The following is a 19900-nucleotide window of genomic DNA, read 5'->3' on the forward strand; positions in this document are numbered from 1 at the left end:
GTTAAAGATGGTAAAAATGTCACAATATAGAAAAAATTATTGTGGAAGAGGGATGACTACGACATACTTTGCGAGTTAGGGAATTTACTCATTTGATTTTTGCCCAACCGTTTTTATGAAAGTCTATGTTTGTTGATGCTCATGATAAACAGAGAAAATTCATTTCTGCTTGAGTGTTCGACTTTTTTGAGGTGTGACGGGGATTCAAACCCGCGACCCTCAGATTGCGAGTCGAGTGCCTTAACCACCTGACCATGCCGGGCCGTTGTTGATGTTATTTCGCATCAGAACAATCATTTGCAAATGAGACTCAAACAACTAATCCCATGTTTTTGCTAATCATTCCTCAATATTTTCTCTGGAGTAACATTTACGAAGAAGAATTATAAACAGACTGCACAAATTATAATTTTATGATACATTTATATTTCATCACCCTCGATCTAGATGAGAAAAAAAAACCTCCCTCCAATACACTTATTAGCGCTTAACCCTTTGTACATCTCTGACGTTCTGTCAATTTACTTGTTAAATCCATTCCTAGTGAGCATACAGTAAACTACAACATGGTGAAGCTGGATAACATCATATTAATGCATGCGTTTTCCATCATGCTCAAGAATCACTCTTACAGTACTTTTGAATGCTATGCCTGGTCAAGAAAACTACACGACACAGTTCTGACGAGCTCTGATATTGACTGAACAGCTTTGTCAGCAGCAGCATACAATAAACAAGGTATTGTTGAAGGGCTATAATATTCTCTTCTTACTGGAAACCCATACTGGACTAGCAAAAAATCATGTGATTCAAATTATTAGCGGGTTTACAGCAAAAAATCATGTGATTCAAATTATTAGCGGGTTTACAGCAAAAAATCATGTGATTCAAATTATTAGCAAATTTACTTTGATGTAATATCACACGTATACTTCTAATAAATGTCACGCTTTGCCAGCTAAGGTTTCTACACCCTAAGAATAGAGATTTAATATCCCACATGAAACTGTACTGCAGCAGTTTTGGCCAAAATTAGTAATGGAAGGCCTTCCACTCATTCAGATAGTCTGTCAGGAAATGACATCTATTCATTCAAAATGATTGTCTTGAATAATAAGCAGAAACTCATACAACAGTCATTCACAGCAGGAAAACAATTTGCGAAGAAGATGAAACTAAGGGAAAGTGCACCATCACGAGAAAGACAGAAAAACTGACACTTGAATTCCTCTAGAACCCTGTCAGATGAAAATTGATTAATGTAAAGGTATTACTTAATATACAGCTTCACTTATGAGTCCAATCTAGAAGAGTAAGGATAACAAAATAACCATTAAGAAAACTGTGAACATCATGAAATTTGTTCAAAATAATCAAGAATACTTGGTTCATAATCTCCGAGTGAGAAATGCTTCACACGTCCAATAGTTGAAACGACACCAATCAATAGTAATTGTTCTTTACCACAGCTCTCATTCTGTTAGTAATGGATCTGTGAAGATATGAGGAGTTATGGCTATGATTCTTCTGGTGATGGTTATGGCTATGATTTTTTGTTGATGGTTATGTCTATGATTCTTCTGGTAATAGGTATGACTATGCTTCTCTGTTATGGTTATGGCTGTGATTCCTTTGGTGATGGTTATGACTATTATTCTCTGTTGATGGTTATGGCTATGATTCTTCTGGTGATGGTTATGGCTATGATTCTTCTGGTAATGGGTATGGCTATGCTTCTCTGGTAATGGGTATGGCTATGCTTCTCTGGTAATGGGTATGGCTATGCTTCTCTGTTGATGGTTATGACTATGATTCTCTGTTATGGTTATGACTATGATTCTCTGTTGATGGTTATGACTATGATTCTCTGTTATGGTTATGACTATGATTCTCTGTTGATGGTTATGACTATGATTCTCTGTTGATGGTTATGACTATGATTCTCTGTTGATGGTTATGACTATGATTCTCTGTTGATGGTTATGGCTATGATTCTTCTGGTAATGGGTATGAATATGATTCTTCTGGTAATGGGTATGACTATGATTCTCTGTTGATGGTTATGGCTATGATTCTCTGTTGATGGTTATGGCTATGATTCTCTGTTGATGGTTATGGCTATGATTCTCTGTTGATGGTTATGGCTATGATTCTTCTGGTGATGGTTATGGTTCTTCTGGTAATGATGTGATTCCTATTGACCCAATGTATGATTACAATGCTGGAAAAAGCTGATTCAGTGAAGATACCACAAAAGGTTCTTGTCCCTGGGCACCAGCAATTTCTGTCATCAAGAGAGTATGGAGTAACAGGAGAATGAAAGAAACCAACTTCATTCGCTAACTCATAAAGACCTCTATCCTGAAAGCTAAGCCAGGAAGTTCTAGCCAATTTTTCAATGAGTTTGTCAACTTATCTTGATGAGACAGAGTACTGGTACCAACTGACAATTTCTTTGGTTGATAAAAGCAATTTTAATGTAACATAAAACAAACTACCAGTTACACTTCCAGTGATGATTGTGAATAGAGAAATTAATCATCCAGATATGGCAATGTAATATATTGGTTGCATTTCCATAATGATTTAAGTAAATTTCCAAAATGATCATATCTTAGGCATCAGAACCATGGGGGTCATGACCAATTTAATATTTATATATAATATAATTATATGCATTTCACATTTTCACTATTTAGAGTGACTTATATAGAACCTGCACATTTATTAATAATATTTATTGGTATGTATTAAATAAATGACTCTCATAGCAAGACTTGATATATAGTAAATCTTAATATATCCTTTCATACAAAATATTAGATACGTATGCAGAAGGGGTTCAAGAGGGTTTGGCTGAACCCCTATTTTTGTGATATAAAACATTATGCTTATATATTTATAGAGAAGCTGCTTATGGTACTTATCATTTTCTACATAATCACATATCCCCAGACCTCTGTAGCATTAACAAGCTTTGCATGCTGATTGTACTTTGCACAATATGCATTGGCATTTGATCTCACAAATTAGACCCCCCTCCACCCTTTCAAATATTCTGCATACTGGCCTGATTCTGCATAATACTTCTTCACAGCTACCAGAATCCATACTTGTGATGCCTTTGATGCTCAGCCTGTTTGCAAGAAGTTGTTATGCGAGGTGGATAAACTTCTTTGTCTGTAATTAACAGCACCAGTAATAACCTCAACAGCAGAGAGAACTTTACATTTAGGTGTGTTAAGATAAATCTGAAGAGTATTATGCCCCAACAATGCCTCAATCGCTCTATGCTACTGTATATATTTAAGCCAAAAAACTGACAGTTTGTGCCTGAACATTTTAAATTTTGTGAATTATTAATTAAGCTTTGTAATATTGTGATGTAGTAGAATAAAGTTTTGACATCATATAAAAGATCATGTTTAACAGATCTCGTATGTATAATGACACTTTTATGAACAAAAACAAAGTGACACAGCATTGAATATATATACAGTTTGTAAACATTATTTTGTATTGATACTTGTGAAACATCTATGTAAAACATGAAAGTTTTTGTATGAGGATGATAATTTTCAAATCTGACCCCCAATATTAAATACCTTCCCACATCTATGCATCTGCAGACTCACCTGAAAGAAACAGACAAGATCTTAAGCACTTTCAATACTGAAGCAGGACACTAGGAACTAATGGCTGAGATGGGAAGGATCTGTAACAAGTCATGATTCACATATTACTATGAAAACCATGAAAACATAGGAATAGAATCAATGATGGGGTTAGGTCTGACCATTCCATTTCATTCCTTCATCTAAGACACAGCAGTAGCTAACATAATGAATCAGCTGGATCTCAAGGAACCACAAATGTGATGGTGTTAGGTCTGACCATTCCATCGCTACATCTAAGACACAGCAATAGCCAACATAATGAAATCAGCTAGATCTCAAGGAGCCACAAATGGTGAAGTGTCCCTCTTTCTGAAGTTACAGACCTTGTTCCAACAGCACTAGTACAACTGAAGGTGATCTCCAAGACCACCTAGAATTAGAATATGGTCATGAAGCATTTGCTAAAATTATGACTGCTTAAAGTTTTTGAAAATTAAACTTTTATATGTGGTCACACACACATACAAGATGAGAAAGAACACACACAGTGGCAGAAACATAGTAGAAACTTAACAAAGAACAGAAGACTAATTAAGGATGGGAAAGATGCAAAGTAAAATACACGAGTTGATTGAAAATGCATTCCAAGCTGTAATATGAGACTTGGAAGCTAGCGGTTCTTCTTATCAGCACAAAGCAGACAGAATCACAGTAGAGAAAAGTTTATATCACACATCAAATTAATGGAAGTAACCTTATAAAAAATAAGGAGTAAAACTTTGATGGGAAGCAACAAGTGGAGGAGTATATGTGAAAAGATCAATGTTAAATAACTTGTCATATCAACCAATTAACAAATAGTTATGGTTTTGGTTTAGTAGAAAAGGTCACATATGTACCAATTTAGTAACAGAACTACTTGCAAAATAGCTCTACAGTACTTGTTGAGAAATCAGATGAACACAAGAAAATGTGTATAAAACGTCATGTTTCTTGGTCCAGAAGAGAAATAATCTTTAGTCCACAGTTGCTAGGAGACATGCTGCCTAAATATGGCTGTACTTCAAGAATATTGAAAACATTAATCACAAAAACTCTATGTACGTAATTATTGCTATCTCTCTCTAGTCTAACAATGTATTTAATGAATAATGTATTATGTCTGAGGATAGAAGAGTATTAAGATATAACTCTGTCGCACATTTAGCATAACTAATAGAAAAAGTAATAGAGGTGTTGAAAGATAGTTATGTTTAGCCAATTTAGTTAAAACTTCTTCTAAAAATATGTGTTTCCTTACATTTCATGTTATTCTAATTGATAACTTGTTTGTTATAGTGTCCATGTTGATGAATCTTGTAGAAGGTTTGACCAATGAACAGTTAATCATCCAGAATGAAGAATTTAGTTATTTTTGGGGCAGAGTTCTTTTATGATAGTTTTGGAAATGTTAACAGGGTTGCATATATGAATTTTTAATCAAACTTCAATAACCACTCTCTGAGAAAGGGAAAAAAAAACCTGGGTAAAGTAAAAGATAAAAAAAGCAACTAGAAAAAAAAACTGAAATAGTTGATATTGTCTGATGAAACCCCTATCTTTGTTGGTTACAGAATATAGAATAAACCACAGCCAGAAAAGAACACTCGACAAGCTTCTCCAGTATACTGCTTAAGAGCCAAGTAAATCCTCAAACATTGAATTTATCAAAATCTGACAAGTCAGAATGATGAAGCCTAGAAGAAGGTAAAGAATGTTGAGAACTCAAACAAGGATAGCGTTGTTACTGAAATAAACAGGAATGGAACAAAGATCTATGGATTAAAGTACACTAGAATATGAGCAGAGCTGAGATATCATACTCACAACATAAACAGGTCTCAAAGACTTCAAGTATAAGTTTGCCAGATAAAGAAACATTTCATTTGGAGGACAAAATGTAGCTCAACTTAAATGATTATGAACAGGAACTTTAGAAAGGTACCAGTAATAGATATAAGTTAACTGTAATTAACACTTATTGAAAAACAACAACTAAATACTTAAGACAGAAGAATAAGAAATGTACAAATGAATTAAAATTATAAAACAACCTAGAATTCCAGTTGTTAAAGCAGTCATAATTACACATCAGCTTTGGTATTAAGTGAATTGTAAGTAACATGTGCTACCTTGTATTAACTTTGGTACTAAGTGAATTGTAAGTAACATGTGCTACCTTGTATTAACTTTGGTACTAAGTGAATTGTAAGTAACATGTGCTACCTTGTATTAACTTTGGTACTAAGTGAATTGTAAATAAAATGTGCTACCTTGTGGGATGGCTAAACCACTGCAGTACACATTTTCATTAGGTGGGGTTCTAGGTAAAACAAAAATTTAAAGCTTTAAAATCTTCATTCACTAACAGAGTAAAACATAATGAAATGTGATAGGCATGTCTATGGTTAAACCATACCACCAGTATCTTTCATAGGAAAAAAACCACTGAGAAATTTGTTAAGGTAGGAAAAAAAATCACATGATTATAAACTAAAGGGCACTGGCAACATATCAAGTTTATATATATATTAAAAACAGTAATCCAAACCATCTTCTTTTGTGCTACAACTTTTTTAACCTTGTGCAGATCAGGAATCAAAATTTACTGAAAATTTTCAATTTCCATAAATTGTAGCATTAATTTAAGTATCATTTGCTGCTATTATCTTAGAACAGGTAGGTGCAATTAGCCTTCTTTGACCTTAAGAAAGAAGTTAAACAAACCAGTCTCAAACACGAAACCATCCTCTTTCAATGTGCTATGAAAAGAAGCAATTTAACAATATTGTGATGCTACTTCTAACAGCTATGCACAGTTTCACAATTTAGTTTGCTCAAAAGAATAAAAAATAAAACAATAAATATGAAGATATAAATTCCACTATTTTGTTTGACCTTCCAATCAATTATGTAATGGACAATACAAATACCAGTAGTTCTATATAGAGACAAACTGTTCAACTCCTCCAGTGTCAAGCTGTGAAGCAAAACTGGCAATATCCTGCTGTGGTGACAATTCTGGACTAATCTGATGCTCTGGAATTGAAGGTACAGTACAAGTGAAAAGACTAGTGGCCACTTGGGGAAGATGAGAAGATGAGGTAGGCGGAAAGTTACAAAGTTTGAGAAGATCAGAATCAACTGTACTGCTTTTACACTGGTCAACGTCTAATACTGGGGTTGTGTCAGAAGTAGTTTGATCTGGGAGAGTTGTCCACACTGTTGTTGTGTTTTCTACAGTAACCGAATCTTGGCGTGAGCTAACAGACAGGAGGCGTTGAGGTAAGTCAGATAATGGACGATGAGTCATCAATCCAGATTCTAGTTTCTCATACAAAGAGAAATTTTGTATTTTTCCAACTTCCTGGGAAAGAGGAGGAAGTAAAGAATGGTCAAGAACTTTTGAAGCAGAAATATTAGGAGTTGAATGGTTAAATGTAAAACCTGTCAGAGAATTAAGAGACACGTCATCTGGAACAGCTGAAAGAGTAACTAAAGAGCTTGTATCCGGAAGAGAGTGGTTTGATATTAATGAATATTCTGAAGGAGGTACAAAATGTGACTCTGGGTTAGAAGGCAAAGGTGAAGAAGGATGTTGTGGTAAGGCTTGCACAATTGAAGATTGAAAGCAGGTGGGAGAAAGAGTAGATTCCTCTGGCCTAGTCAAATCCCCACCAGATGCAGTCAATGTACCAGTTGTTTGTCCTTGGTTCTGTAATAAGGATACCAGAGGAGTTGTCAAGACTGTTGAGAAGTGTTTTAAAGTAGAGGTTCCATTCTTGGAATGAGCATCTGATACTGAAGGAGATGCTTCATTATCTTCCTGAGTAGTTGGTACTTTGAGAAGAATGTAATCATCTGGTCCCCAGGGAAGTTGTGTTAGAGCCAATCCATCAGTGTTTGTCAAAACCACAGTTAAACTATCATAAGAAGTTTCATTTATGTCCCCTTCTGAAATTCCTGTGAGTTCAGACAACTCCTGTGAACTGAAGTTGGTTTCTCCATCTGAACAATCATCAGAATTTATTTTTTTAACACGCTTGCTTTTGAATTGCATGTGATGAGAAGAAACCATATGTCTCTTCAGATGTGACATTCGTTTGTACGACTGACCACAGTAGCAAAGGTATGGTCTGGCATCACTGTGAATTCTCATATGTCTTTTTAAACCACTCCTGCCTTTAAATCCCTTTCCACACTGTTCACATACATAGTCTCTGGCATCAGAATGAACATATGCATTGTGCTCTTTTAAAGTTGCAAATGCATGAAAAGCAGCTCCACAAACTTCACAAACAAATCTCCTTTTATCTGTATGGAATTCTATATGTCGTTTCAAGTTAGTTTTACATTTACATTTATAGTCACAATATGGACATTCAAAAGGTCTAAGATCACAATGTAGCTGCTGCATATGCCGTTGCAGTCCTTGTCTGGCACAAAACTTTGCTCCACACTGAGCACATAGGTATGGTTTTTCTAACTGGACTTTTTCTACATCAATTTTACCAGCAATTTTTAAGTGACTAGCAGTCTTCATGTGGATTGATAGTGCCTTAGATGTGCGGAAGTTTTTGTCACATTCTGAACACTTGTTAGGCTTTTCACCCGTGTGGACTCGCTGATGTATTTTGAGTAGAGTCGGCCTATGAAATTTTTTATTACAAGTTGTACAAAGATGTTTTTTTTCCTCTTTCACATGAATATCATGTACAACCTGACGATGCTTCATAAGGTCTTTCTTTGTGGAGAAGTTACTTCCACAGATAGTACAACCATGTTTCTCATGACCCATCATATGTTTCTCATACTGTTGACGTCTTGCAAAGCTTTCATTGCACTGTGTACAATGAAATTCGTATTCTTCTAAATGTTTTTCCATGTGCCAGCTATAAGCTTCTTCATTGTCACACATTTCCCCACATTTTTTACAAACTATCTTTCCGTTTGCATGCTCTTTTAAATGTGAAAGAAGCGAAGGTCGTTTAAAGAAATGGCGTTCACAAAATGGACATTCATAAAGTTTCTCTGGCTCAACAATTTTATGAGCAGTTTTCATGTGTTTACACAGAATTTTTTTTTTCGAAACTGAGCGTTACAAATTCTACAATTGTTACGTTGATGACCTTGCATGTGTTTCTGAAGATGTTGTTGATGAGAAAACTGAAGCCCACAAAACTCACACTTCAAAACTCCATTACCTTCTGGGACAGAATAAGGTTTGCAATTATGAAGTTTCAAACTTTCAAGACTTCCAAAACTCTGTTTACAAAATCTGCAGGACACCATTAGTTTCTTCTCTGAAAATATTACGTTCTTTTTACAACATTTCTGCTTCACTGATTTGTGCTTATTAAGTACTCCGGGAAACTTTGTAAATTTCCAAGCATTTTTCTCAGCAGTTAAACGGCCTACAGTGTCCTTTTCCTCATCTGAATATAATTCGTCAGTGAAGTATAATTTCTGTTTAACAGGTCTGCCTCTACTAGAGACTGATGATATAGTTTTTTCTTTTGTACTATTAAGCTTTTGTTCACTTTCAAAACTTTCTGGAATGTTTATCTTTAACCTAGTTCTTGTCTTTTTTTGTTTGCCTTTCGTTATTTTTGGAGACGCTTCACCATTTATATTTGTTTTGGGTTCCTTTATTCTATTAGCGGATGTTTGTGTTTTTTCAGGTAATTTACCCGTAACCTCTGTTTTTGCAGTCACACAGTCAGTTTGTTCGGGAGAATTTTTTCCACTCTGTAATGAAAAAAGGGCGCTGTCAGACTCATAAGAAGGTCTTGCAAGTATTCTTGGCTCTTCATCACCTCTTGTAAGACTAACCTTTGGAGTACCTGAAGAATAGAAAAATACATAATAGGATCTACAAACACTCGTAATACAGCTCAGGCCACAAAATGTTCTGGTGTTCAACACCCTCATATTCACTGAGGATCAGCTCGTAAACAAACTACAAACAAAGGTATAAAGAATTTTTAAATTTACAGTAGTTCATACTTTATGCATTTTGCATATCTGATTTCTCAATGATATTATTTCCTCAGCAGACTAGGAAAAACCATGACAGTTGAAATCATGTATAAAAAATATTAACAGTTAACTTTTCATCAGCATACTTGGTACTTGGTGTATATCTTATGGTTTTCTTGTGAAATCATAACTCTACAATCAAAATACATCTATAATAATAATTAAAAAAAAGAAAATTGAAATTTCTAATTTAAAGCTTACACTTTTAAGAGGAGTGGTACTGTTGATGTTATGATGCAATTAGAAATTTTAGAAAGTTTAATTACTGTCAATCCAAAACCTGGACTGTATCAAAATAATTCAACACCACCACTCCTTTTGAAGGTATCAGCTTCAATGAAAAAAAAAAAACAAAAAAAACTTTTACAAAACTCTTCATTACTTATTACTTACTGTGTGAGGATTGGGTTGACATGTTGCATGAATTTTGGAATAGAGATGATGCTCTCACATCACAGTTACTGTATTCCGCATCAGTAGGACCAATGTCACAAACAGAGAATGTAGGCATATTTTTTGTCTGCGATGATTTTATGGATTCAGCATCCATACTTTTGTAGCTGACTGATGCATTTTGGCTAAGGATTTGTGTCTGTGCTTCAGATACTTCCAAGTTCTTTGTCATAAGACAATTGTTAGCCTGCGAGTCAAACTGTAAGACACTTAGGTTTTCTACCTGAGTGGACGAGTATGCAGTATCATGTTTTTCTGCATGTTCTGGAGGTTTAAAACTTTGAGCGGTAATATTCAAATGTTCATCACGTATATTACTTGTGCTTCTTCTGCTTGCATTCACGAAATCACGTTGCTCAGTAACGAAGTGTGAAGGAACGGGAGATGGTTGAATGCACATTTCTTTAGAACTTCTAATATTGGGCTTTTCTTCTTGATTAAAAACATCACTATCAGAACCTTCTCCAAGAGTATTGTTTAAATTGTGAAAGAGGAAAGTGGCGATTTGCTGGTTTCTTTCCAGCATGTAAGTGTCTTGGGGATCGACATTAATGGGTAGGTGGTTAACTAGAACTGACTGAAGACCTTGGATAAGTTTCACAGCTTCAGACTGTTGATCTGGGGCCAACTTGAGAAAACTGTCTGCAACAGTACTCAGCTGGAAAACATCAGGAAAACTAATGGACTTATACGAATCACTTACGAAATCTACATGTAACTCAAGTTTACAAGTCTAGCATATAAATCAACTGCCCACACATGCAAAAAAAAACAAAACAACAAACAAGTAATGGTAATATCACTTGAGGAGCCTTGTGCAAATTGGACTGTTGTTAACATTGCAGTATGACATCAATTCCAGAACTTTCTATATGTATAAACAGGTATAAATGACATTAACTTCAGGCCATACAACGTACGAGTAATTTACAGTTGCCTCTAAAGCATATTACATAAACATAAAATCTTTATTATTTGTACTGATGCACCAGAATTCTTTTCATCACACACATTCAAGTAGAACATAATATACAAAAGGTTAAGTTTGCATATGCATGCAAAGAAAAATTCACAAAATCTACCTTCCATTATAGATATACAGAGAAATGTTACATTTATCATACTTTTATTAAAACAGTAAAAATCTCTTGCTATAAATCTTACCACAAACCAATAGTGAATATATATATATATATATATATATATTGTGAAACAAATCCCCAACAAGGCTAATAAAACTTGTAGCTACATATATGACCACTATCAATCACATCACATGTACTACATATTTATCAACATGAAATCAAAAACCTTGATAGCTGAAAGTTTGTTACAACTATGTTACAAAAGGTGCTGTTATTGTAAAATTTTACACAAACATTTAAATTCATCATATTTTTTTAAAATATTTGTCCCATGGGAACTAAATTTCACCAGAGGCATGATGAAAATCATACGTTTCAATTTCATTCCGGAGTTTGGACATGGCAATTCAAAACAATATTATACTAGTGTTGAGAAGGACGTTTTGAAAGTCTTTCATCTTCAGGTCAGTTTGTGTAAGATGTTGCAGGTCTTTATAGTATCCTGGTGGATTGTGGAGGACATGTTCTGCTTGGTTTATTTATCCCTGGATCTGATTGGTGGAAAAACTGCATGAGTTGCAGACCTCTAATCTCAATTCTCTGTTTAGTGAAGGATTTATTGTGTTAACGTAGAAAGGTTCTTTATTCATTTTTTTGTTTTCCAAAATGTGTATGTGTTGATGATTTTAGTTTTATTTGTTTTTGAATTTCACACAAAGCTACACGAGGGCTATCTATGCTAGCCGTCCCTAATTTAGCAGTGTAAGACTAGAGGGAAGGCAGCTAGTCATCACCACTAAGTTTTTTAACAACGAATAGTAGGATTGACCGTCACGTTATAATGCCCCCATGGCTGAAAGGGCGAGCATGTTTGGTGGGATGGGAATTCGAACCATCTGGCCATGCCGGGCTTCTAGTTTTAACCCAGTTTATATAGTGTGTTTTGCAATGGTTGAATTTTGTATTTTCACGAGTCTTGTGCTGTCTTTGTGTCCTGTCTTGAAATTTGGCACTTCAGTTTGAGACCACTAAGTGATAACAGAAAATAAAATTCTTAACCTAGGACTAAAATTCGCTATACAACGTAGCACACTTCCAACTGTTGACATAGCTGTAACTTTAGAATTTGCTGCACAAAACCTCCCGAAACTTATGGCTGAACAATTTCGACATCAAACTTACTCCATCCTCAGAAATACCAAGAAACCAAAACCTGCTGATGGGATTGAGGTGAGTTGGACCTTATGCTTTCCATTGAATACCATGTCTATTTTGTATATCATAATTGTCTCTCCATCTATCTTTCTTTTTAAAATATGTTAGCACTAACACTTTTATATTCAGTCCATGTTTATTTTGTCTGACTATGCACATACAGGTGTTTTTGTTTCTGTATGTATGTAAGAATAGGTACATTCTATTTTAGGGTACTGATTGGTTGTTCCTTTGTTAAAGGGCTCTTCTTGTGTATCTTTGAATATAGCATCTTGTCAATCCTGTTACGAGGGAAAATTCTGTACTTCAAATTATAATGTAATGTAATTATTGGCAAAAAGTATCATGTGCTTTGCTATGGTTTACTGTAATTTTTGCTTTCAAGGGTTTTTGTTGATATACACGCGCACATATAGTTTTTTTTTTAAATTCATCTTGATTCCTAATTCAGTGTCTTATGAAAGGATTTAAGTATACTGATTGTGAGTTTCATTCCTATAAATAGTTACTTTGCTTAGATGTTTTGTATTATGTTGAAGTTCAAGTTGTATATATTAACTATTTTCTTAAAAGTGCGCATGTTGGGAGCTTATACAGCGTTACATTCCATATTTAATTAAATACTTCATTATTGACATATTCCAATAAACTTGGCATTAAAACATAGCTTATAATTCAAATTTTTATGTTATCTAAATTTAAGTTTTTAATTTCAAAAAGAATAATTTAATAATAATTTCAAATTTCATTCTTATGTGTCACATAACGTATCTGAGCTCTGAATTCCCTACTTCAGATTATTCTAAAATATGACACTGCAGTTTTCAACCAATTAGAAATAAAAACTATACATAATTATAAGACAGAATCTAAAATTCGAACCTTCTAACTTTTTATTTGCTGAGATATCAATAAATTTGTCCAATGAATCAGAGAAGCCCATTCTCTACCCCTCTCTGATTTCAAGATTGTTTGCTAAGCCACTTTACATGGCTGAAAGACATGGTTATAACCAATAGAAAATGCAGGTTCTCCTCAATATGAAGCTAACAACTGTCCTTTTGAATTTGGCATGGAAAGTATTCAATTGACAGAAATGTCTTGTTGTGTGATTGTAGTTTTGCTGTTCTGAATAGCTAATGTAGTTTTTTTAACCAATTTATTGAAGGATTATAGTAGTTATGGGACATTCTGTTCCAGTGCCTGTTATATTTTTGTGTTTTAAAGCACATTTGAAAACTACATGGGCACATAAGCTTATGAGACTCAACAAAGCTTAGGTAAGAATTTAAAATATTTTTAATGAAGTGCAAACAACTAAGATATGCAGAGGGACTAAAAACTCTTTTTATGTACATTTTTATTTATTGATATATATATAATTAACAAAAGTAACTAAAATGTAAAAATTATAAACTTTTTAATCTCAGCCTAAAAACCTTAAGTAAAAGAATACGTGTGTGTGTGTGTTTTCTACAGCAAAGCCATCAAGGAGAATCGAACCCCTGATTTTAGCAATGTAAATCTGTAGACTTACCACTGTCCCACCGGGAGATACTAAAATACAACAAAACATCTAAAATTACACAAGCTCAACAGCCATGTAAAATATCGATACAGCTAACGGGTTCCCGTTATGATTTATTATCTTTGAACAAATATTACTCTCCTAACAGTTAAATTACAACAATGAAATCATAAAATTAAAATAAAACAGATGGGAGAAAAACGTTAACACTCAAAAATGTTAATATAAGTAACCTGGAATTTTTTGATCAATAATGCAGTCAGTACAAAGAAAAAAATGGTATTAATTCATTTCATATTTCTAAACTTTTCATTTTACTGTTCATTGACGATTTCTCTACAGTTAATGTTAGGGTGGAGAAAACAAGAAACAGAATAGTTTTACAGAAAAAACTGTTTAATATTCATTTAGGAGGTTCTAGAGATTAAATAAATAAAACATGAAACTGTGAGATAAAAGTACATAAAATAATTTTTATTCTTGAGACGAAAATCACCTTTCATTCGGATTGACTCAGTAAAGGCTTCAGAAATGTAGACGCATCTTCAGGAAAAATACTTCATTAAAAATCTGTTTTTTTTTATGTGCAATAGACTTGTAATGTTTACTTAAAGCTTGCCAAATTTTGTGAAGTTACACATAGTAAATTCTGAGTTACAGTATGTGTAGTTTCACAGTTCTAAAGTTGGTCAAATCACCCAACTTTGTTCAGTTAATAGGAATTGTATGTAATGCAACATAATGCTAAAGTGGATTGTATCACTGTGAAAAGGTTTCTTTTGAACTTGTGTTCTGTCATTAATTTCTTTGGATTGGCATATTTCATCTTTTATTGAAAGGTCTGTTTTATTATGCCTTGAACTGTCAAGTCAATGTTCAAATATTTTTTTAAATATAACTATCATATCTATGATCAACGTTATAGGGTATTTTGATTAATAAAGTGAAAATCCTGTACTATATATCAATGAAAAAAGGTTTTCTTTTTATAGTGTATTAATCATTGTTAAAGTTTTTTTCTTTGATAGCATAGCTATCATTTTACAATGAGAATATCTGTTGATGATAGACTTTGGTCTTTCTTGAAAGATATTTATCGTGCACTGTATTTTGCGTTGTTTTGTTGGTACTGTTTTGCAATATTTTGGGATAAATGTTATTCTTATTGTAATATAAAATAATGACTTAATGGTTCTCATTGTTAACGGGTTTTCTTTCTGTGTGTAAAATTGATTTTGCATCTATGTTAAATGGTATTTCTTTGTGTAAGAACTCGTACACATTACTATCACTTCCTTTGTTAAAGAGCGGTTTGTATACAAGATTTCAAATTGCAGTAATATAAACTGTTTTTTTTTATTCTTTGTTAAAACGTTTTTACTATGTGTAGCTTATCATGGTTGAAGGACATTCATAAGGTTTATAATGACAGTTGCAACCCTTATTTCTTTGTTTAAGGGTTACAATGTTTATGCTAGGTGTGTTTTCAGTGGTGAGAAAAAGCATATTTCCTGACCAGGTCTGGATTGAAAGTTTATTGGGTGTCAACTTAGCATTAATTGTCAGCTTGAGGACAAGCACAAAGTAAGGGAGAGAAGAAAGTGTGGTATGTAAATATAACATGCATTTCTACCTTCTTATATTATCATTATAGTATTCATTATCATTTAATATATATATATATGTCTGCAGATTTCATGTAGCATGTGGTCAAGAAAGTGATTAAATTCATTTTACAGCTGCCTTCGTTATTCTCTTTCTCTCAAGATAATACCTCTCCTACACATGGGTTATATTGCACATCATGCAAGAACATCAACACCAACGTCCTTCAGTGTTAAAGCAGGTGCTATTTTGAGGTTAAACATTCACAGCATTTGAAGAAGGAAGACTAGTTATGCGAGTAGTGCTAGTCACTTTGGGGAAATGTACATTTCTTGCAAAGTAACAAACACTGGATTTAAACAGTCTGGTAGAAATCTTCATAGAATAAATAGCCTGACAGAAGGTATAAAGAATACATTAAAAGCAATAGGTGATATGGAAAAGATTTGGGAAAATTATGACAAATTTGATTTTAATTCAAAATAAGCACATTCCCAAAACTAAAAAAAGAGGAAACATGCTCATAGGCAACTGATTATATTGGATAATCGAGTTAATAACTTCACTCTACCCTGGAGCTCCAATACCCCCCCCCCCTTTTGAAATGTCACTCCTGACAGCTATCACCTCCTTTAAAAATAGAAGTAACATCAATGACTCTCCAATCATCAGGCACTTGCTTACTGTTTATTCACTAATGAAATATTACAGAGAGAAGCTCAAATATCCAACTTCTTTTATAATCCTAGGGGAAAAACCTTGTCTGGTTCTGTTGCTTTCCTACTTTAAATCTTACAACCAAGTGATTAATATCTACATGATTCAGTTTAATTCCAGTATCTCCCATTGAATGCTCAGGGTCAGGAATACTGCTAATATCTTTACTTGTAAAAACACTAGCAAACATTTAAGAATGCAGCCATTTTACAATCTTCAACAAAAATCTTGCCATCAGCATCCTTTAAAGGTCCAATCTCAATTTTAATATTTAAGTACCTTTCTGAGGTCCATACAGATCTTAGCCAAATAACAATGGCTACTAATGTATTAAGTCTGTAAACAGATTTTTCTCTTGTGACTTTAATTGGAATGGCATGCAGACTGAAATGTTCCTTAGAAATTTTTTCTTCGCTATTTGCAAGCATTTGAACTTTAGTGCATGTAAAGATTAAGCAAATACTTAAGAGTTACTATTTTGCTTACCTTTAACATACTTGAAAAAGACCTTCTTGTTAGTTTTAACATTATCTGCTAGTTCGTTCTCATACATCCTTTTGCATTTTCCGATTTCCTTTTAACCAAATCCCTAGATGTCTTATATTTCTGTGAATCTTTTAACTTATCTGTCAGTTTTAAATTTTTATCACCGAATTTCTCCTTTATGTCTTTAGAAAGCCAATTAGGTTTGATTTGGGAGACCTAGCTTGAATTAAAAGTAATGTTTTTTTAATTTCTCAAATCTGTCCCACATCACTTAATAACTCATTATGCTTATTCACTAATGATAAATCTTGTTTTATGATCTCAAAATTGACTTTTTGAAAATTCTGAACTAAAATTTCATTTATTTTCCACTCAAATGTAGCAAATTATCAAACCTAATAATGCAATGATCACTCTTCTTCAAGTGTTCATATACTTAAACTTTTGCAACCATATCCTTATTAATGGTTAACAATAAATCTAAAATATCACACTAATTAGCTTTCTGACCATTTGGTTTAAAAAATCATCTTTAATGACTTCAAAAAAATCTGTCCCCATCATAATTTGACTTCATACAATCCTAATCAATGTATGTAAAATTAAGGTTTCTCATAATCATTAGCACTCAGTAGTAGCAACCCAAATCTTATTATACAGTTTCTCATTGTCCTCTTCTGTCTGATCAGGTGCCATATAACAACTGTCAATTAATTAGTTTATACTCTTGAATTAGTATTAAGTTATTGTAATCCATATGGATTCAATTTCTTAACTATCATTTTTATATAACCACCCAACCATCTTTTAAAAAGTTTATAACTATTAAATAACTTATAACCTGTAATTTCGAAATAATAATTATCATCAATACTCTCAATTTCTAAGTTTCACACTCACAGTTAATCCCATTATACATCATATTCGCAGTCTACACCCATTTTGTTTCTAACAGTAACACTTCTCGTTCTAACTGTAACAATAACGTTAAGACGATAACAACTAAGCTCATTCTTCAGTCACGTAAGTAAGCCTATCTTAGTTAGAATAAAATTAATTTAAAAGAACAGCAACATCGATCTGACGAAAAATTCAAGTACATTTGGTAGACAAAACTAGACAAGGCTAAAGTCATATGTAAATAAATATAATTATGTATAAATAGAAAACTGATGGGCACCTCGATTGCAGGCTTCCAAAGGGCGACAGAGAGTACGAGACAAATATGGCGTCAGAACAATCGTTACGTGTAAGTTTGAGTTTTTCTGCTTTGATTGTAACCTGGATAAACCACTTTAATACTTAAGCTAAAAACTCAACAAAAAAGGATACCTGACTTCTAAAGTTTGTGATGGTACTCTCGCTTTTGGCATCACCTGAATCCATAATATAACTGAAAGCCTTTTACAAGTATACAATTTAAAATGTCGACGAACGTAACAGCTACAATGTCTTCTTCCGCAAGCGCTGTAAACCGGAAAAGATTGCATATATTGCCCCATCTCATATCCGGTGTCTGCATTCTTGTTAATCATAATTGATACAGAAATGTAAGACATTAAAATTTCATATAAAATTTAAAGGTATTTTTCGTTGAGAATATATGCTACGCAATGTACACGATAACTTTAGAATAGTATTAAATAATGTCAAAATGTGCAATGCGACATTTCACTTTAGTTAAAACCTGTATAGAGCCATACGGCTCTGCACTTTACCATAATGTTAAGCCTGCCTATATAATTGATTTGACGCTTCCTTGATATACTATCAAAGATTAAAAAATGTAAAAATATTGAAGCATCAATTCATTAAATCACCAGATTAATATTTTTTTCAGGCCATGTTACAATATTAATGAAAAAAATAGCTTAATGTCTTTCACTAATTTTCATATCAATAAAAACGTTTTTGTTTTATATATACTGATATAAGCATCATTAAAAATTAGCAGAGAATATTCTAATGATAACAGAATACATAAGAATACGTCCAATTATAAGGAATTTCAATGTTTTTTTATTTTATAATAGTAAAATTTAAACTCGACATGTATGTTGGTATTAGAATTTATAGCACCCACCGCCAACTCTTGAGATACTTTTTCTGACTAAGAAGAATTTGACCGTCGCTCTTACAAAGAACCCGCAGTCCCAAAGAACATTTTCTTTCTATATTCACAATCCGAACACACTAAAGACTAAGCCACACCTGTGTTCATTTCGATACAATTACAGCATGACAGGCCGACTTTTTAAAGTTAATGTTCTGGCAACAGCGTGTTTACACTACTTTAAATCACTTACAATAGTAGTTGCGCATGGTGTTTCTCCGAGAGTAGGACTACGGTCCTAGTCCGGACACAGGGTGAGGATGTTTTGGTGTGACGGGGATTCGAACCCTCGATCTGCAGATTGTGAGTTGAGCGCCCTAACCACCTGGCCATGCCATCACTTACAATGAGTGTTATATCACATTAATTCATATAATTATGATGTAATTATATTTGCAGATGGTTCGTTAATTACGTCTAACAAATTGAAAGTCAGACATGATCTCTTTGTGACGGGTCTTTGTTACTTATTTTATCATAGCGTTCCTCCAGGACTGTTTAAAGTTCTAATTTTGTGAAAATTAAAGCAAAACGTTCGTTCATATCTCAGGAATTACGAAACAACTTCAAGCAAATGTTAGATTAAATGGAAGAGTTTAAACTCTGGTTTGTTTGTTTGTTTGTAGTTAAGCACAAAGCTACACAAAGGGCTATCTTTGCTCTGACCACCACGAGTATCGTTTGTTTTGTTTTGTTTTGAATTTCGCGCAAAGCTACACGAGGGCTATCTGCGCTAGCCGTTCCTAATTTAGCAGTGTAAGACTAGAGGGAAGGCAGCTAGTCATCACCACCCACCGCCAACTCTTGGGCTACTCTTTTACCAACAAATAGTGGGATTGACCGTCACATTATAACGCCCCCACGGCTGAAAGGGCGAGCATGTTTGGTGCAAATATATATATATATATAGTCTTGTATTATTTGATTAAAAATGAAAATTCACTACTGCTAAATCATTGAAGTAATGCAATGCTTTATTGTGTTTGTTTTAGCGCAAGCTACA

General features: G+C 33.6%; 2 protein-coding genes across 2 annotated transcripts; both read right to left on the reverse strand.

The window, feature by feature from the left end:
• Positions 1-607: 607 nt before the first annotated feature.
• On the reverse strand, positions 608-8797 carry LOC106462227 (zinc finger and BTB domain-containing protein 24-like). The gene is made up of 2 exons (XM_013922126.2): positions 5930-8797; positions 608-5882 (listed from the first exon to the last, which is right to left on the reverse strand). Exon 1 carries the CDS (start codon positions 8716-8718, stop codon positions 6598-6600), a length of 2121 nt encoding a protein of 706 aa, XP_013777580.2. The 5' UTR covers positions 8719-8797; the 3' UTR covers positions 608-5882; positions 5930-6597.
• A 533-nt stretch (positions 8798-9330) lies between these two features.
• LOC106462235 lies at positions 9331-18542 on the reverse strand. The gene is made up of 3 exons (XM_022389427.1): positions 18117-18542; positions 10089-10806; positions 9331-9404 (listed from the first exon to the last, which is right to left on the reverse strand). Exons 1-3 carry the CDS (start codon positions 18168-18170, stop codon positions 9376-9378), a joined length of 801 nt encoding a protein of 266 aa, XP_022245135.1. The 5' UTR covers positions 18171-18542; the 3' UTR covers positions 9331-9375.
• Positions 18543-19900: the final 1358 nt, after the last annotated feature.

The sequence above is a fragment of the Limulus polyphemus genome, unplaced genomic scaffold, assembly GCF_000517525.1.
Source record: "Limulus polyphemus unplaced genomic scaffold, Limulus_polyphemus-2.1.2 Scaffold1122, whole genome shotgun sequence".
Classification (NCBI taxonomy): Eukaryota; Metazoa; Arthropoda; class Merostomata; order Xiphosura; family Limulidae; genus Limulus; species Limulus polyphemus.

Coding starts and splice junctions, on each gene's coding strand:
- LOC106462227 (XM_013922126.2), bottom strand. CDS start 8,718: ATGAAAACTGCTCATAAAATTGTTGAGCCAGAGAAACTTTATGAATGT.
- LOC106462235 (XM_022389427.1), bottom strand. CDS start 18,170: ATGGATTCAGGTGATGCCAAAAGCGAGAGTACCATCACAAACTTTAGA. Junction 10,807..18,116: donor TCACAAACTTTAGAAGTCAG/GTATCCTTTTTT, acceptor GATGTTTTCCAG/CTGAGTACTGTTGCAGACAG. Junction 9,405..10,088: donor GTCAACCCAATCCTCACACA/GTAAGTAATAAG, acceptor TTTTCATTACAG/AGTGGAAAAAATTCTCCCGA.